This window comes from Canis lupus, chromosome 28 (genome assembly GCF_003254725.2).
Source record: "Canis lupus dingo isolate Sandy chromosome 28, ASM325472v2, whole genome shotgun sequence".
Taxonomy (NCBI): domain Eukaryota; kingdom Metazoa; phylum Chordata; class Mammalia; order Carnivora; family Canidae; genus Canis; species Canis lupus.
The window spans coordinates 40,642,037-40,659,888 of record NC_064270.1 but is presented as its reverse complement, the minus strand read 5'-3'; the positions used below and the strand labels follow the sequence as shown (position 1 = coordinate 40,659,888).

Genomic DNA, 17,852 nt, shown 5'->3' with positions numbered 1-17,852 from the left:
GGAAAGCAAACCAGTGGCCACCTGGCACGGGGCCCCGGAGCGGCCACTCCAGCCTGCAGGAACCGTGTGGCACACGAGCCTCCAGGGTGGACAGGACGTGCCGCACCACCCGCTTCGAGCACGCGAGGCCCACTCTATGCCACTTACACCTCCATACAGTCATGAAAACATGTTTGTTTCTACCCAGTGATGCGCCGCGGGACAGGAAGTCCTCATGAATCAGGGGACAATGGGGGACACCTGAACACAGACCCGACGCTCAGGACGTGACGGAGCTCCTGCCAATCTTTGTAGGGGGCACCGCGACGTGGAGGGTGCTCTGTCCCTCCAGAGACACACGCAGACGCGCTGACATCTGACGTCATGCTGCCTGGACTTTGCTCCAAGTGACGGGGGGCGGGGGCACGACCACAGCAGGACCGGCGGGAGCTGGAAACCACGAGCGAGGGTAGTGGGGACCGAGGGACGTCGTCCTGGTCCCTCTACTTCACACACGTTTTAAATTCATCACTTATAAAGTGTGTTCAACACATTCATCGTCTGAGTCGGAGGAAGCGGGGCTCAGCTGCCCGCCCCCTGGACTCCGGAGCTGGGCAGGGGGCCTGAGGGACGAGGGCGAGGTGACCTCTGGTGTCCCATCTCCCCGGTTCCTTCACGGCAGGACCCCACAGCTCGTGCCGGCATCCTCCGCTGCAAATCTGCCTGCAGCGCCCAGGGGAGGGCAGGTGCCTGTGCGCAGGGTGTGGGACCCGTCGCCGTGTCACTCAAAGCAGACACACCAACTAAGGACTTTGTGTGAAGACAGATTTAATTACGGCACGTGGGGAAAAATTCAAAATAGCTCATTAGAAAATGATCATTTTAGTGACACGCTGTGAAAATTTTTGCTAAGGAAAATGTTTCCTTTGAAGCTGAGTGAAGCTGTGTGGGGCAACTGTCAGCTCGCCCGGACAGCCCCCTGAGTCGCACGGGTGGGGGGCATCCGGCAAGGGGCTGTGCTCACCCCGCGTGGACGATGCCAGTGCACGCCGTCCATCGTGCACACTTACCCAACCACACCCTGCAGCCAGGTGCCACCCCTCTGAGATGTCCTCACCAGACAGAAAGCACCTGTCCGGTTTCTGACGCATCCCAGGAACTGCCGCCCGGGGGGACAGGTGTCCTAGGGTCTGGGCCAGCAGCTGCCCGGCAGGTGTGCTGGGAGGCCTGACAACTGGCTCTCGGGGGCAGAGCCCCAACTGGTTGAACTGACCCGTTTCCACGACAGCACTGCCCTCTAAGCCCCCGCTGAGCTCCTGACGGGATGGCCCTGGACCTGGAGTTTGGGAGATGCTCAGCGACATGCGGCCACAGTCTCTCCCCTCCTGCAGACACTAATAGCCCAGATCCCAGGAGTAAGACGCCGTGAAGTAACCAGGGCGCAGTGAGTGTGGGGCAGCTGTCCTCTCTGGTTTTGTATCATTTACGGGGTCACAGGTTAACAGAACCAGATGGTCAGTGACGCTGCACGGAGCAGCCGGGGCCTGAGAGCAGAGGGCTTGCACAGCTGGCGGGGGCAGGCGGGGGGCAGGCGGGGTGGCGGCGTGGGCTCTGCAGGAGGCACATCCGCCGGAGGGGTCCTGCTCCGTCCTGCCTGGCGGAGACCCCGTGCCCGGCGCCCTGGGCCACCTGGGTGTCCATTTCCTGGGCAGCCTGTCTTGGACAGTCACCGAGAGCCGTTGGTGAGGACACTGGGCCCAGGCCCTCAGCACAAGCCGACGGGTGGCGGGATCTCGATGCATTGCATGGATCAGTGTGGCGGAGGCGCTGGGAGAGCTCTGGTCGTTCCCCAGCCCTTGGGGAGGGCTCGGGACCACGGTGACCCTGGGCACGGATTCCCCTCCGGGCCGACGACAGGGACACCCTGAGGATGGACAGAAAAGCCCTGCACCGCGGGGGACGTGTGGGGCAGCGCAGGCCTCTTCTGGTGGGAAACGTCTCAGGGCATGACCCGGGGGCAGGTGGTCTCCAGGCCCCGGGCCTTCACTCAGCTGGGTCCTGCCCGACGGGGACGCTGGTGTGTCCTCACCTGGGACAGCGAGCAAGTCACCGCCCAAAGTGCATATGCACGTCACCAAAGTTCTACAAAACAAAACACAGCAACAACAAAACACCTTCTGATAAAAATACACGGTTCTTTCATCAGAGGATCAAGAAAAATATTCTGGAAAAGAGGGAATTGGAAACGTGGGCCAGAAAGTGGAGGACGCCCCAGCACACAGGGCAGCCTCGGCCCCGTGCAGGTGGCCTCCGGAGGTGGCCTCGCCCACCAAGCAGGGAGGCGGCCGCGCCCAGCGCCCAGCGCCCAGCGCACCGGCCCCTCCGCGCCAGGAGGCAGCGCTAAAAATAGCAGCAGCCAGGCCTTGTTAGGCTTTCTGCAGAGAGGAGCAGCGGAGTGACCTAAAAAGGAATTACGTCCTGCACACAGGCCCTGGAAGCCTGGGAGCCAAGATAAGGCGCGGAAAGGGGACAAAGGAATTTCTCGAGAGAAGAGCTACTGCTCTTTACACGCCGGCTGCGAGAACACACTCATCTGGGAGACGCTCTGCCCACCCGGGCCGGGGCAGCCGGGCCTCCACTCTGCAGGCCGGGGTCGCCCTCCCCAGGCTCCGGGCCGCGCCGGGCGGGCGAGGCTGGAGGCTGGAGGCTGGAGGTGGAGGCCCGCCCCCTGGAGGGAGCCCACACTCCGCTGCCCGCGGCCCCGGGGACGCCCGCCCACAGTCCACACCCCGCGACCGCCGCCCGGCCGCTAGCAGCCCATCTCCCCACGGGCCAGCGCGCGGAAGGCCACAAGCTTCCGTGGCCCCAGCGGCCGGCGGCGGTGGCGAGGGCTCTTCGGGGCCAGCGTGAAGCCGGGCCCCCGCTCGGCGTCCAGGATGGGTCCGGCCCTGCCGTGCGCACAGCCGACGGCGAACGCCGAAGCTGCGGCTCCCGGAGGCTGGACGGGCCACCAAGCTGCGCGGTGTGCGTGCACGTATGCGGGTGAGCAGGAGGCCGCACCTGTTACAGACCAGCAACGCGCACCCTGGCTCCATTTTAACACAACTTGCTGCTCCGGGACATCAAAGCTCTCCCGGCACGGGTGGATTTTCACTTAAGCAGCACTTTTCCCCAAGGGAGGGGGAGCAGGACCACGCCGGGGCCCTAGCCCATACGGTGAGGCCTCCCACCTGCTTCGGGCTGACCACAGGGCCGGCGGGGGCCCCGGCCCAAGACACCCACACTTCCAGAAGGCCCGTGCCCAACGCCCACCCACCACGCACACCCACACGGCCCCTTCTTGTGATCCCAGGGCCCACACCTGGCCCTGGCCTTCCCCTCAGCTGCCCTCTGACCCCTCCACCTCCCCAGTCCCCCCAGGGAATCGGCCTGGCCTGAACTCCCAGCCCGTCCCTCCAGAGCCCGGCGACGTCCACCCACACGGAGCCCGAAGGACTCACTTCCAGCCCCACAGGAGTTACCACCAACCCCACGGGGAACCCCGGATCTGACCCAGGGCACAGCAGACTCCCCTCTCCTCCTGGGCCCACCGCCCTCCTCCTTCCTCCCTCCTCACGTGCCCACATCTGCCGCCCGCCCTGCAGCAGGAGGCCCCCTCGACCCCGAGGCCCCAGTTCCCTCCTGAGCCCCCCGCCTGCAGCCCCCCCGCCCCTGCCTGCTGCCAGGAAGCCACGCCCAAGCCCCTTCCAAGGCCGCCCTGACGCTGGACCCCCGCCCCTGGCACCACCGCCTCTCGCCCCAGGGCTCCCCCCTCAGGGGCCAGCTGGGCCATTGGCCTCGCAGAGGCTGGGGCCCCCATCCTGTGGCTGCACAGCCTTGGGCACATCTCCTGACCCCTGCACGCCTCAGTTTCCTCATCTGTAGAGTGGGGCCACGGCAGAGGCTCCGCTGGGCTGCGGCTGGCGGCAAGCACCCACGGCTTAGCCCAGGGCCGGCTCCAGACGAGCCCTTGAGACGGAGGAAACGCAGGTGCATCGGAGCACGAACTCCCCCATCACCTGGATCCGCAGCCAAGTGTTGCCTGCACCGCCGCCAGGGCCCGCAAGGGCACGGCGCCGTGAGCTCCCTCCCAGGTCACTGCAGTCGCCACGGGTGCCAGACCACCTTCCGTGGGCCTGAGGCTGAGAGGCGGGCCCGGCAGTGCAGCGATGGGCCTGTGGAGGCGAGGGCCTGCGCTCCCTGGCCCACCTGGGAGGGGAGAGGGCACAGGGCTGGGGGTCAGAGCGACTCTGGTCCCCGCATGTACGGCCAACCTGCAGGCGTCTGTGGGTGCCGGTGGCCACAGGGGCCTCCGTCGTGGTCAGCGGCTGTGGAGGTGACAAGGGGCAGCTTGCAGCGTCTGTCCTCTGCGTCTGCCACGGTGCCGCTCAAAACGCACCCAGGCACATCGCGACGTGCCGAGGGGGTGGAGTACAGCGGGCGGCACGGAAGGACAGGTGGGAGGTGTCCCAGGACCGCACGGGGTGAGGGGTGGGACACGTTACTGAAGCCGTTTCAGCTCCTCCTCCGTCCTGTTCCACTGTGGCTCCCAGACAACTGGGACCACGTGCTCTCATGGGCTCGATCCTGCAAGACGCACTCTGGTCACGCTTCTGCTCGAGTTTTACACATTCTTCTCAGTTTGTAAGACTTCTTCATGAAGTTTCTCAAGACCGCACCTTTACAGAGTCAGCTCCATCGCCCTTTCCTCAGTGACCCCTTCAGCCATCGGGAACTCCGAAGCGCCGCCCCGTGCACCCAGAGAAGACACGATGTGGCTCGTCCCCCTCCCCAGCGCTCCCTGCACATGGGGGACAGGCCGGGCAGCAGGGCCCGCTCAGCTCACCGCGGTCCGGCGGGCACTGGCGTCCACGGTGCACAGCGGCCGGCGGCCAGGGCCCAAAGGCCACGCAGGGTGCTGGCACGTGAGAGCAGCGACTCTGTCCCTCCTTAGGCCTTCGTGGTCCTCAGGCCCCGGAGGGGTGGCGCGAGGGTCTGAGCTGCAGGCTGTGTCCACAGACGTTCACAAAGAAACGTCCTCAGGAGGTGAGGCCTGTCATCAGCTCTGGATCTGAGAGTGCCTTCTAGAGCAGCGCTCACCCAGGCCCGAGGCCCTCCCCGGAGCGCCCTCCCCGGAGCGGGAACTGCGGGTCCACAGGGCACGTGACCCACAGGACAGCAATGGCGAGGGTCTCCACTGCACCAGCAACGCAGCCCCCGGGCACGCGGACCGTCCGTATCCCGACCGTGTCCGTCCCCGTCTGCTCGCCCCACACCCAGCTTCTCCCAACCAGCTGCTGCAGCCGATGGCCTCCACGAGCGACCTCACCGAGGGCCAGAGGGCAGAGGGCCTGGGCCGTGTCGTGGGAACCCTGGTGCCCGAGCCCCAGCCCCAGCCCTGAGCCTGCTCCCTGAGCGGAGTCTTGCCACTCGCCGTGACTCCCACTTCTTCCAGCTGACAAGCAGCTCTGGGGTTTGGCCAGTTCCTAATTATGATAAATCCTAATTCCTCCATTTTTTTCTCTTATGAATGATGCTTTCGGTGTGTCTAAGACATCGCTGCCTAATTCAGGATCACAAGGGTTTTCTCCTAAGATTTCTTCTAGAACTTCTATGATTTTAAGTTTTGTATTTAGGTCCGCAGCTTACTTTAATCTCCGTGTGGGGTGCCAAGTACAGAAATTCTGCATCTGCAGGTGGACAGACGGACACCAATTTCCCAGCACCGTCTGCGGAACACACGTCCCGTCCCCTCACGAACTGCAGTCAGCCCTCGTCCCCTGCCTGCCGTGCTCCCGGGTCTCTGGGTCCCTCTTCGGCTCCACTGATGTGTAGCTCTGTCCCGACACAGAACACCGTCCCCACTGCTACGACTTTACAGTAAATCCTCAGATGAGACCGTGTGAGTCCCTAACCTCCTGGCGGACCTCGTTCCCTTGTCCTCCCAGGTAGCTGCAGATGTGTCTTGCAGGCTTCTACCAAACAGCAGGCGGAGGCGTCACGGGGAAGGGCACCACACGGGACCTCAGCCGGTGGGGGCCACGTGCTGGCACCATGGCGTCCCCATGCCACGAACCGGGCCTCTCTGTCTCTCCCTTGCACGCAGGTCACGGGTCTCGGCGCGCCCCTGCCACGCCCCGGCCTCGTCCCTCGCTCCAGCACGACCGTCAGGGTCACATGCGACCTGTCCCACTGTGCACAGCGAACAGGAGGGAGATGCTTCCACTCAGCCCCGTGTGCTGCCGACTGAACACCTGGGCTCACATTAGCAAGGCCTCCGCGGACTCCCCATGGCGCCCCAGCAGCCCCTCGCACCTTCACCCACACACGCGGTTTTGTTCCTTCCTTTCCTTTCCTCTCCTTGTCTGTCTGCACCTGCCAGGACCCCCGGGGCCACAGGGAGCGGGAGGGGGCCGCCAGCGCTGGCGCGGGCTGAAGACCCCCACAACCCGGGACAGGTCCCTCACTTCTTCGTTTCCTGAGACTTCTCATCAGAAATGGTTCTAGAATTTTGCCAGATGCTTTGTCTGCGTATATGGAGATGATTGTTGGCTTTTCTTCATTAATCTGTCGACGCAGATTTTATTGATTGATTTCCGATCTCCATTTGCTGACGATGCGCTGCCCTCTGATACGTAGTGTTTATGCGGCACGCGTACGCGTGTGACGGGGTCGCGTGCACCGGTCCACACGGTGGAAGTCAGCGTTTTCTCCTTCGCGCGTGTGGGCGACGTGGTGCGTGTACTTCTCAGGACTAAAGCCTCCGCCTGCCGTGGTGTTGGGACTGGCGTCGCAGGAAGAGGAGGCAGCAGCGCCTCCTGGAAGTTTCTGAACAACTGTGATTGTTTCCTGCTCAAACATGTGACGGAACTGACCGGGGAAGCCACACGGTCCTGGAGTTCTTTGTTGCGAAGAGCTGGGCAAATTTTAATTTTAATTTAACAGAAAGAGAGCTACTGAATTCACTTCTTGACCGTAAGCTTTGAAGCTGGACTTATTTACCAATATGTTCCTTTCATATAAAAGATAAATTTATTAGCATAAAGTTGCTTATGATACTCCCTTCTCGTCTGTTTCTTTAACATCTACAGGATTTTTAGGGATGATGCCCCTGTCGGATTTCTGAAATTGGTGATTTTGTCTTCTACCTTCAAAAATTAGATGTAGAGGGCAGCCCGGGTGGCTCAGCGGTTCAGCACCGCCTTCAGCCCAGGGCCTGATCCTGGGGACCCGGGATCGAGTGCCATGTCAGACTCCCTGCGTGGAGCCTGCTTCTCCCTCTGCCTGTGTCTCTGCCTCTCTGTGTGTGTGTGTCTCTCATGAATAAATAAAATCTTAAAAAAAAAATTAGATGAAGAAATAAAATAAAAAGAAATCAGAAATCAGTGGATGAAAAAACAAAAACAACAGACGTAATGAAACCCAAAGCAGGTTCTCCAAGATGGTAAAACTAATAGTCCTCCAGCCACACTCCCGACTGGTTTTCTCCTCCTTAGGGCCTGTTTTCCTGCATCCTTGCCGCCTGCTAACCTTCGATGGGGGGTACACAGTGACCGTACCCCCAACCTCGCTGGGTGCCCATCCAGGCGCCCCCACCCCTGGAGGCAGGTGGGGAGGCCTCAAGGCAGCTCTGACCCTCCCCGTGGTCACCGCCTGGCCTGGCCTAAGGTCTGAGGTTTAAAAACCACAGTTTCACAGACGTTTCTATTTTAAGGAGGGAGGGGGGAATCCCTGGGTGGCGCAGCGGTTTGGCGCCTGCCTTCGGCCCAGGGCGCGATCCTGGAGACCCAGGATCGAATCCCACATCGGGCTCCCGGTGCATGGAGCCTGCTTCTCCCTCTGCCTGTGTCTCTGCCTCTCTCTCTCTCTCTCTCTGTGACTATCATGAATAAATAAATAAAATCTTTATAAAAAAAAAAAAAGAAAAGGAGGGAGGGGAGGCTTCCTGCCCGTTCCTCCAGGTGACCTGGAAGCAGGTGTTGCTCATCACGTTCCTTTTACCGCTGCTGTCAGGAAAAGCTGAGCTCCCTGATTTGAGTCATCTCTTCCTTACTAATCGCTGAGCTGTTTTACGATTCCGTGAATTCTAAAACTTAAGAACGACGCAATGACGTGCGGCCGCAAGAGCACAGCGTCTGGAGGGGAGAACGGATTACCTGCCTTTGAGGGCAAATCCGCTGCTGGGAGAATCCGGGTTTGCTCTGCGGAGTCTTGTGCGCAGCAGGCATAATGTGCTACTTAACCTACTTGTCTGGCTAATAATAAATACTTATTACCACAATTTTTAGAATCTTCAATACTTGCTCAACTTATATTTGCACGAGAGACAGCCTATCTGTTTTAAAATGTATCCACACATCACAATGAACTCCGAACAACCTAGAAATCCTTCAACGGAACAATGACTTGAAAAGCGATGGCCTGTCCGGCTAATGAAACACTGTGGAGCCAAGAAGACAAGGGTGTGCGCTCGGTGACACAGGAAGACTTCCCAGCTTACCGGAGAAGAGAGCAAGCTGTCCAAATACATGTATCTGCAACGTGCCAGGGAAGGTGCCCTGCGCCGGGCACACAGCCAGCGAGGCGCACCGGGCATGAGCGTGGAACCACGGGCGCAACGGGGCAGGGGGAGCCGACTGATTCATCCGTTCTGCTTTGTACAACTGCCCCGGACTGTTACCCGAGAAAGAAGTGCTGAACGCACACCACGCACCAGACACAGCCCTGATGCTCAGGAGAGGCAGCAAGCGGGGCGGCAACCTGGCCCCGGAGCGACTCACAGACACGCCACCATCACAGAGCAAGGAAGGTCCAGCTTGAGCTCCCAGCAGCCTCCCCCGTGGTCCGGAGAGTCCAGGGTGACCCGGGCAGCAGGACAGCCCAGGTGTGGCCACGGCTCCTCAAGCGCCTTCCTGAGCACCCCGCCAGCAGGGGCCTGCACCCCCAGCTCCAGGCAGGCCGCTCCCTTCCCGGCACCACCCCAGGCCCTCCCGAGGGCAGGGTGTCTGACCGCCCTGGCTGTGGCCTCTCCCTCTCCTAGCAGGGGCAGAGATGCCGTCACGGGCAGGCCTCATGACCTCTTCCAACCCTAGTCTCCTCCCAAGGCCCCGCCTCACACACCTGCTTCAGCACAGGACCGTGGGGGCCATGAGGATCCGGCCCGCGGCAGGTGCAGAGCCTGCCTTCCCAGGGGCAGAGGTAAATAAGCACCCGACAGACAGGCTGCAAGTTCAGGCGGTGACGATGAATCCTGGGAGCACGAGTGTGTGGGGGAGGCCAAGAGTGACCTGGAGGGTGGGGGGTGGCCGGGCCCACGACCGGAGCTGGGGGCTGGGGGCCCAGGGGTGGGAGGTGGGGAAGTGGGGACCCGGAATACCTGGCGTGTCAGAGGACAGAGCAGAAGCCACATATGGACCCTGGGTCTCCCCTGGGGGGCCGGGAGCAGGACAGCCACCGACCTGAGCTGGTTTCAGGGAGCACCGTGCAGCCCAGAGAGAGAACAGGGATGTGGCCAGCCCCGGGGGAGGTTCTGGGCAGACCGAGCAGGGGGCTCGGAAGGCCTGGGGCTGCTCCAGAGGAGGAGAGCAGGACTGGCCTGTACTTGGGGCCAGCGCACCCCAACAACGGGGACGTGCGTGTGACCAGCCCAGGGTGCTCAGGGAGGCTGGATGGGGAGAGGCGTAGGGCAGCCAGCTGGGGTGACGCCAGACAGTGCACCCCCTCTGGTGCCACGGCCACATCCAGGACCCAACAGGTGAAAGTCCTGGATGCCCAAAGCACCAGGGGCTCGTCAGGATGAAGGATGGAAACCCCAGCAATATTTTCTCCTCCCTGCATTTTTATGGCAAATGAGGATTACAGAGAAAGCAAAAATTAATCCAAAGGTTTAAAGGCATGAATGTCATATTCAGTTCCTGTGTTTATACAAGCAGCCCATCAAAGGCTACTCTGAAAAAAACAAAGTAACTGCACGTAGGAACTCCAGGATTAAACATTTTTGAAAAAGGCAGTGGCCCTGGGCCCCGACGCCCTCCTTCCCGAGTCCGGCAGGCAGGACCCGCTCCCTCTGCGGAGCTGCGGGCGGCTGGCCGATCACTCACCGACCAGCTCAGCCCACCGTGTCAGGGCGCTGGTGTTAAGCCCTTACTTACAATCGTCGCAGAAAATTCCCTAAGTGTCGCTGGAACTTCTCCTTCTGAAGAGACTCCCGCCAACAAAGCAGGAAGCGCTCACGGGCACCAGCACGACCCTCACGCACGAGCCCTCCCGGCAATGGCTCGACGCTCCGAGCAGGACCCGGAGCAGCACCCGCGGCTCTGCTGACAGCCTGAGGGGCACCCTGGCCCCCGCCCTCTGGGCTCGTGTGCAGCGAGGAGGCTCAGGGAGGGCGACAGTCCTGAGGTCCGCGGTCGTCCGGGGTCAGCGTCCAGAGACCACACTGCCCAGCTCTGGACTCACTCGCACGTCCCGGCAACCGCATCATAAGCAGAGTAGGAAGGGGAACGGTCGGGGTGTGCACTGCAGTTCAGCCCGGGGCTGTCGGGCGGGGCCCCCACAGGGCCCCTCACCAGGGACCCACCTGCAGCGGAGCCAGGACAGCCGCGCTCGCCCTCCTACACCTACCTGCTCCTCGCAGCTCCAGGTCCACCCCATGGCCCCCCCACCCCCAGCCCTAGGACCTGCCTCTGAAAAACAAAGAGGAGCTGTAGCTTCACGTGGCAGCTGCTCCAGCCAAACTGACACAGACCCAGGAGCCCGGAGAGCAGGCTGGAGGGGACCCCAGGGCCTGTCCTGCCCCTGAGGCCGGCCTCCTACCTGGAGCCGCACCGGGAAGCCCTGGGCGGGGCAGAGTGTTAGAGGACGAAGGGCTGACCTCCCGACAGCCTCCCACCCGTCTATCCCACGGGACGCTCCCTCCAGAGCATTCCAGATGTCCCAGGGATCTGCCTTCCCTCCAAGAACCAAGCACAGCACCTGGTGACAACACATGTGGGATGGCTGAGGGAAGGACCCCACCTCCAAGCACCCAGGGGGACACGCGTCGCTGGACGCCAGGATGAAAAGGCCCGCCCGAGGCTCTTCCCTCCAGCGTGGGAGCAGGATCAGCCACCCGCTGCCACTGCACCCTGAGCATGTAGAGGATGGCTCAGCACCCGCTGACCCACCACCCGGCCGCCCTCCACCCCCAGCGTGGGCAGCGGGACCTAGAGCAGCCCACTGGCCCGTGCTCAGGCCACCCCCACCCCGAGCCAGGACCTTGCATGGAGCTGGCCGGACGCAGCCCACGCCCAAGGGACCCACTGCTGGGCCAGCCCTGCAGCCTCGCAGCCCCTCAGCCCGCGGACTCTGAGGCCAGGAGGGAGGGAGGCCCAGGGCCATCGGCGGTACCTCCTGCGGCTCCTGCTCACAGAGCGCGGCACTGGCTCACAGAGCTGCAGGAGGGCAGCGGGCCGAGCCCCAGCCGCCCCTCCCCCGGGGCCCCACCTGTGCCATCCTGCTCCTAGCTGCCCTCTGGGCTACCGGCCCTCACCTCCTGGTGGGCCAGTCAGCCACTGCCCCAGCCAAGCTGGTGCCAGGCCGCTGGGCTCCCCTCACCCACAGAAGTCCCCGAGCATCCTGCCTCAGAGCGGCCTCTCCGACCCCCACCCGGGGGCCCCCCACGTGTCACATGCTCAGCCCTACGGCACCCGTCATCCTCACCGTCTGCTGCTCCAAACCCGCCCCCAGCATCCGGCACAGGAATCACCACACACCGGGGGTCCCACCAATACCCGCTCCACACCCAGGGCTGGAGTCTGGCCCCTCGTGCCTGTGACGCGTCCCCTGGAGCCTGTGCCTGGGCCACCTCCCCTGGCCCGGGCTCCCCCGCTTTCTGCCCAGACCCCATCATGGCCCCTCTGGCGGCCGTGCCAGCTGTGTGCTCCCCACAGGCATCCTCATGTCCCCAGCAGCTTCCGGTGGCCTCCCCCTCTGAATCCTGGCCCAAGCGGGGAATCTGAGCAGGAGCCTCTGAGGGGAACGGGACGCCCATCACAGCCACGCACGACTCGGACAGAACACGGTTCCCACAGAAATAAAATACTCACGACGTAAATACTTCATCTGAGAGAGCTGCTGTCACAAGTACTTCTTACCTGATAGAACTCCCGAAGCCAGTTCTTCTGTAGGTTTTCTGGCTATAAATTAAGAAGAAAAAAAGACAGTCAGACCATTGGCACAGCCCCAGAGAGCCACGAGCAGAAGCTAATGGTCTTCATCAGGCCCTTGCAGGCCTCACTGGGGGCGTCAGCGGGGAGCACAGTCCGGGGGGGACCCTCCCGGTGCCCAGGAGAGGCCCCAGCTCCGCGTGGGGGGACCACGTGCAGGCCGCCCCGCAGACGCAGCTCTCCAGGCGACAGGCAGGCCCGCAGCGCCCGGTGTCCACACCCGTCCCCACGGGGACTGAGCTTCTGCCCCCACGACGCCCCCACGACCCAAAGTCATGGCAACCCGCGGCCGGCCCCCCAAGCAGGTGCTGGCTGCCCGCATCCTGATACACGGGAAGACGGAACTGCCCACGAGGTCCCGGCGGGAAGAAGCCGGGCTGGGGAGCGAGGGCCTGCAGGCCACCGGGGGAGCAGAGGCGGTGCCCGGGCTGCAGCAGGTGTGGGCCTGCCTCCCCCAGGACCAAGCTCAGGGGGCTGGGCCCAGGCCGGCAGCCCCCCCGACTCAGCAAGCCACCCGGACCCCGTCTTCCCTGCGGAGGAGTGAGGGGGAAGCTGCCCCAAAAGACAAAGACCGGGTGGGCTGGGCCGAACGAGCCGCCAGGGCAAGGGGCAGCGCATCGCGGGGCGTCGGTGTACAGACTGGGCCACGGGGCCACGGCACAGCCCTGGGACCCTGAAACCAAAAGGGAGAAGACAGGTGTGGGGTGGAGCAATGGGTGGCCCACGGCCACTGAGGAAAACAGTCCAGCGGGTCCCGAACGGGCGGGTGGAGTGTGCACGGGATCCTGAGGACACCTGTCCCCAGAGACAGGTGCCACCACTGCCAGAGGCACCGGTGGGAGTCACAAGAGGTGGGAGTGGCCCAAACATCCGCCCACAGAAGGACGTCACTCCACCTTGAAGGGAACAAAGCAGGGACACCTGCCCCAACGTGGGGGAGCCTCAAACTCGACGCTTGGACAGTCCACAGGGGGAAGCGGACTGTTGCGGGGGCCGCGGAAGTGAGGGGCCACCAGCCCTCCATGGGGTGACAGGAGTGCCGGGCAATGGACGAGCCCGGTGGCTGCAGCGCCCCGTGAGGCCACGCCCCCGCCGCGTGGAGCAGCGACACCGCGGGCAGGCGCCACGGCCGGGACGGGGCGGGGTGGCCAACGAACGGCCGCAGGACAGCGGGACCACAGCCCTGCCCGACCCCGGCCCAGTCCCGCAGGAGCAGAGGAGCGGGGGGCAGAGCTGCCCCTCTGGGGAGGTGCCTAGGCACACCCGTGACCGCCGCCTTTCACGGCCCTGAGTGAGGGAGAAGCGCCAGCGGCCCGGCCTGTGGCCTGACCGTGGCCTGGCACAGCCCTGCCCCCGCCCCCGAGGTCCCGCGGGGACTGTGGAGAGCACCAGGTCAGGCGCGGCGGGGGGCGGGCCCCCTGCTCCCTCCTCTTCCTCTTGCTCCTCTCCTCCGAGCTGGCAATCGCCCGCCTTACTCTCCCATTTTCTAACTTAATCTTAAAAGCTTAAGCCAGAGACAAACAACGAGGTGCTCAGGACGCCGTGACAACCCCTCCAATAACACTGGTCACCGCAAGCAACAGGAAGAGGCAAGGGACGACCAGGGAAGCCACTCGCGGGCAAGACGAGAGCGGCCGAGCCTGCGGGGCAGGAGCCGCGCCGTGACAGCTGCTAACTTTACTGCATGAAAAGCTGCTACCAACAGGCCAGACCAAGAGCAACGACTCACACGTGCCCCCACCGTGTGCACACGCGCACACGCGCACGCCGGCTTGGAAGCTGCAGGCCCCAGGGCTGGACGGTGCGGATTACACGTCTCCACCGACACGGGCTCGGCACCATGGAGCAGAACCGTCCGTGGGGACAGAGCGTGCCAGGTCTGCACCTGAGATGTGGCTGGTGTGACTGAGGGCCTGAGTTTCTACTGTCGCTTAACCCTGAGCAGTCACACGGCTGCAGAAACCCAGCTCGGGAGGAAAAAGAGGGAAGCTTCTAGGTCCCACAATGAAGCGAATGTAATACTGACGTACAGACGTGATGAACACGGCATGTGCAACAGGGCAGAAACCGGGACGCCCCGGGGGCTCAGGGGATGAGCACCTGCTTTTGGCTCAGGGTGTGACCCCGGGGTCCTGGGATCGAGTCCCACATCAGGCTCCCTGCATGGAGCCTGCTTCTCCCTCTGCCTGGGTCTCTGCCTCTCTCTCTGGGTCTCTCATGGATAAATAAAATCTTTAAAAAGAAAAAAAAAGGACAGAAACCTAGGGGCCACCCCTGTCCCACCGACGGCCGTCAGTACAGACACCCAAAACTAAAGAATGATGAGAAGCTGCTCAGGACCACAATGCGAGGAGGCTCCCAGGTCTGGGTGGGTTTACCTGCCGGGACTTAGCAGGTACTCAGTGTCTATGTGAGAGAAGGATCCCTGGAGAAAGATGCCCTCTCGGCTCCGGCCGGGGGACGGGAGGAGGAGCCTGGAGAAACACACCCAGGTCCATCTTGCTGGGAAGAGACCTCACGGGCGCCCGAGCCCACCCCTGGAAAGGGTGCTTCCCCCAACCCGCCTGTCTACCGCACGGAAGGACGGGCAAGGGGGAGCTGAAAAACACGCGTGGGGCACCCAGGACAGGGACAAGGCGCACCAAGGGTCTGAGATTTAGCCACAGGCTGCAGAGCGCTCCCCCCCTCCGACGGCAACAGGGCACCGGTGCCGCGACGGCAGGTGCCAGCACAAGAGGGCTGAGGGGTCCTCAGGGAGCCCCAAACACAAGCACGAGGACCCCGACACCACAGCCACAGCACGCAGGAAACACGGCCCAGAGGCAAGGCAGAGATACCTGTGTACAGACAAAGGGCATCAGACTCTGCCATGACCCAGACTCCGGAACTGTCAGGAAGGGAATTAGAGTGCAGCACGGGCTGTGATGGGAACGGGGGGCACAGGACGGAGGAGCCGCACAGGCAGTGTGACGGGAACTCTAGACTCCAAAGGAAATACTAAAATCAAAGACACCGCAGCCGAAACGAGGAAGCCCTGAGTGGCTCAACACACTGGACGCGGCTGCGGTAACGACCGGGGAGCCCGAAGACCGTCACACAAACCCCCACAACAAAGATGCAGAGAAACACTGGAGAAGCTACAGAGCGTCCAAGAGCCCACGGACACTGTCACACGACGAGGGCCCGAGAAGACCGCGTGGCCAGCGCTCGTGAGGCCCCAACGGGAGGATTCTTCAGGATGAACGACGAGCCCGAGCCACAGGTCCAGGACGCTGGGGCACCGCGCGGTGGCGTAAATCCCGGAAAACCTCCTTGCAGGCACCCGATGCTCCCCCTGCAGAACCCCAGCAACAGAGCATCGGGAAGGGGGGAGAAACAGAGGGGCCAGGGGCCAGCACCTTCTGACAGGCAGGCAGGCAGGAGGGCCACCGGGGCTGAGGGGCCCACCCAGGACTCTGCTTCTAGCAAAAGGATCTCCCAAAAGCGAAGGAGAAACGAAGATGTTCTCAGACACACAGGACAGGAAACTCCTCACCAGCAGACCTGCCCCAAGGGTAATGTGTGTAAAAAGTTCAGCAAAAAGGAAAACCACACAGGTCAAAATTGTGGATTTACATGAAGAAAAGATGGAGAAGAAACAAATGCAAGTTCTCCAGGGAGAGTCTGCAACCATTAGGGGCCAAGCTCTGGCGAGCCGGGAAGTGCCCGCCGAGGCCTGCAGCGCCGGCAAGCGCCCCGCCTGTGTGCCCAGGGGACCCTCCCTGGGCATGGCGCCCGGGAAAACCGTAAGGTGTGGCTCCCCCCGATCGGGCACATTAGTGATGAGCTGGAAGGGTCCACGGAGGTAGGCAAACCCCGAGATCAGCTGGGCGGGGCATCAGGTGGGCGGGGCACGGGCGGGAGCGGAGGGCGCTCGGCTGGGGCCCGCGGAGGCAGCTGCCCCCCTCCCACGGCGGCGAGGACATAGCGCATCTCTGGCCCGCCGGGAAGGCGCCTGGGAGGGCCGACGTCCCCGCGGGGCGGGAGAGCGGGACTGTGCCCACGGCGCAGGACACGGGCACCGAGTCAGCGTCAGAATCCGGCGTGTGCTGTGTGCAAGGTAACAAAGTAAGTGTCGCGGTAAACGTTTCTCTGCATCCAGACTTTATTGCGTGGTCAGGTCCACGGGGAAGGAGGCTCTAGCGCGCCCGTGGTGAACCCGCTGTCCTACGACGCGCCGCGCAGGCCGTGGAACCCGGTCCCCAAGGGCTACGGAGCGGCCGGTCTGTGTGCTGACCGCCCGCCCTCAAACACCGCGGTGACCAAATACGTGGCTCACGTAGGTGCTCAGATACACGGCTCTCAACGTTGCCTTCGTTCACGGGTGTTTCTGGTGTTTTTTTGTTTTTTTGTTCAATAACAAATCCGGGTTTATGTTCATCCTCCTGTCACGGGTCAGTTTACAGCACAGCTCGAATCCAGGCTTTCTGGGTGACACGTCTCCTCGCCTTGTGCGACTTGTTCAAGGGCGACGGCTGAGGGCCGCAGGCTGCACGCGCCCCCGAGCCCGGGACCGAGACGCCGTCACTGCCGCCGCCGCAGACACTACAACGACAGAGAAGAGCCTGAGGCCCCACGACGGGGAAGGCGCAGGGTCCGCAAACTACGGGGAACGTGAAAGAACTTAGAGCAGGATGTGAAATCAAGACGCAACCTCGACGGCCCCCCTCGCCGAGAAGCCATCGGAGGCCGCCCAGGGAGAAACCCTGTTTAGCGCAGCACCGTCGAGGTGACCACAGGCAATGGCACCAGGAACGAGCGCGAGCCCCGGCAGAGGCGACCCCCGGCCCACAGGGAGGGCGGCCCACACCCCCGCCAGCGCCAGCAGGTGTAGACTCCGCATCCCGAGCTCCACACTCGACTGTCAGGTTCACGTGGCAAAGCACACCCCGACTCGGAGTCTACACCCCATTCCCAAGGCAGACAACACGCTCCCCGCAGCCGCAACTGGGCGCGAAGGGACGGATGCCAGGCTGACCGGGGAGCGGGCGCCAGCGGCCACACACCCACGGCTGACCTTCCACACCCAGCACGTCTTCAAAGGTCTGATGGGAAAGTCACCGCCAGCAGGACCCCGCCCGAGGAATCCAGAAAAGGCCTCCAAGTCCGCGGACACGTCGGCAAGACGGTCGCCCCGTCCCCGGGCGAGAGCTGGCCAGCTGGGCCTGGCCACACAGCGGGCGCGCCAGGCGAGCGAAGGCACCCTTTGTTCTCCGGGAGCAGGGGCCGCGGGGAGGGCCGACCGTGGTGATGCTCGCCGTGACCGCAGGCCTGGCAGCTGAGGCAGGGCCGCCCGGCCACTCCCCACGCTGTCGCCGTTCCCGGGACGGGGTTGGGGCCCACGCACGACGGAGGCTGAATCTGCAACCGCAAGCAGTGCACCCGGGCGGAGCAGATGACTGGCGGCCGCCCACGTGGCTCTCAGCCAAGCGGCCCACGGCCCACGGCGTGACACTGAGCACCTGAGCAGCAGACGCGGCCGCACGCTGCCGTGGCAGGGTACGGAGTTGGGGGCGACCCACCCTGCTTGCCCGCAAGGACGTGAGCCCCGCATGCACCCCGCTGCCCTCACTTTCAAGGGACGAGAAA

The 17,852-nt window shown here is 63.2% G+C and overlaps 1 protein-coding gene across 3 annotated transcripts in view; it reads right to left on the bottom strand.

The window, feature by feature from the left end:
* Window positions 1-17,852, bottom strand: part of INPP5A (inositol polyphosphate-5-phosphatase A) — a 159,025-nt gene that overhangs the window by 103,231 nt on the left and 37,942 nt on the right. For all 3 annotated transcript variants that reach the window (XM_025467712.3, XM_035707959.2, XM_025467713.1), the window contains exon 2: window positions 12,153-12,194. In XM_025467712.3, the coding sequence (XP_025323497.1) occupies window positions 12,153-12,194 (42 nt within the window). The remainder of the gene's footprint in view (window positions 1-12,152; window positions 12,195-17,852) is intronic.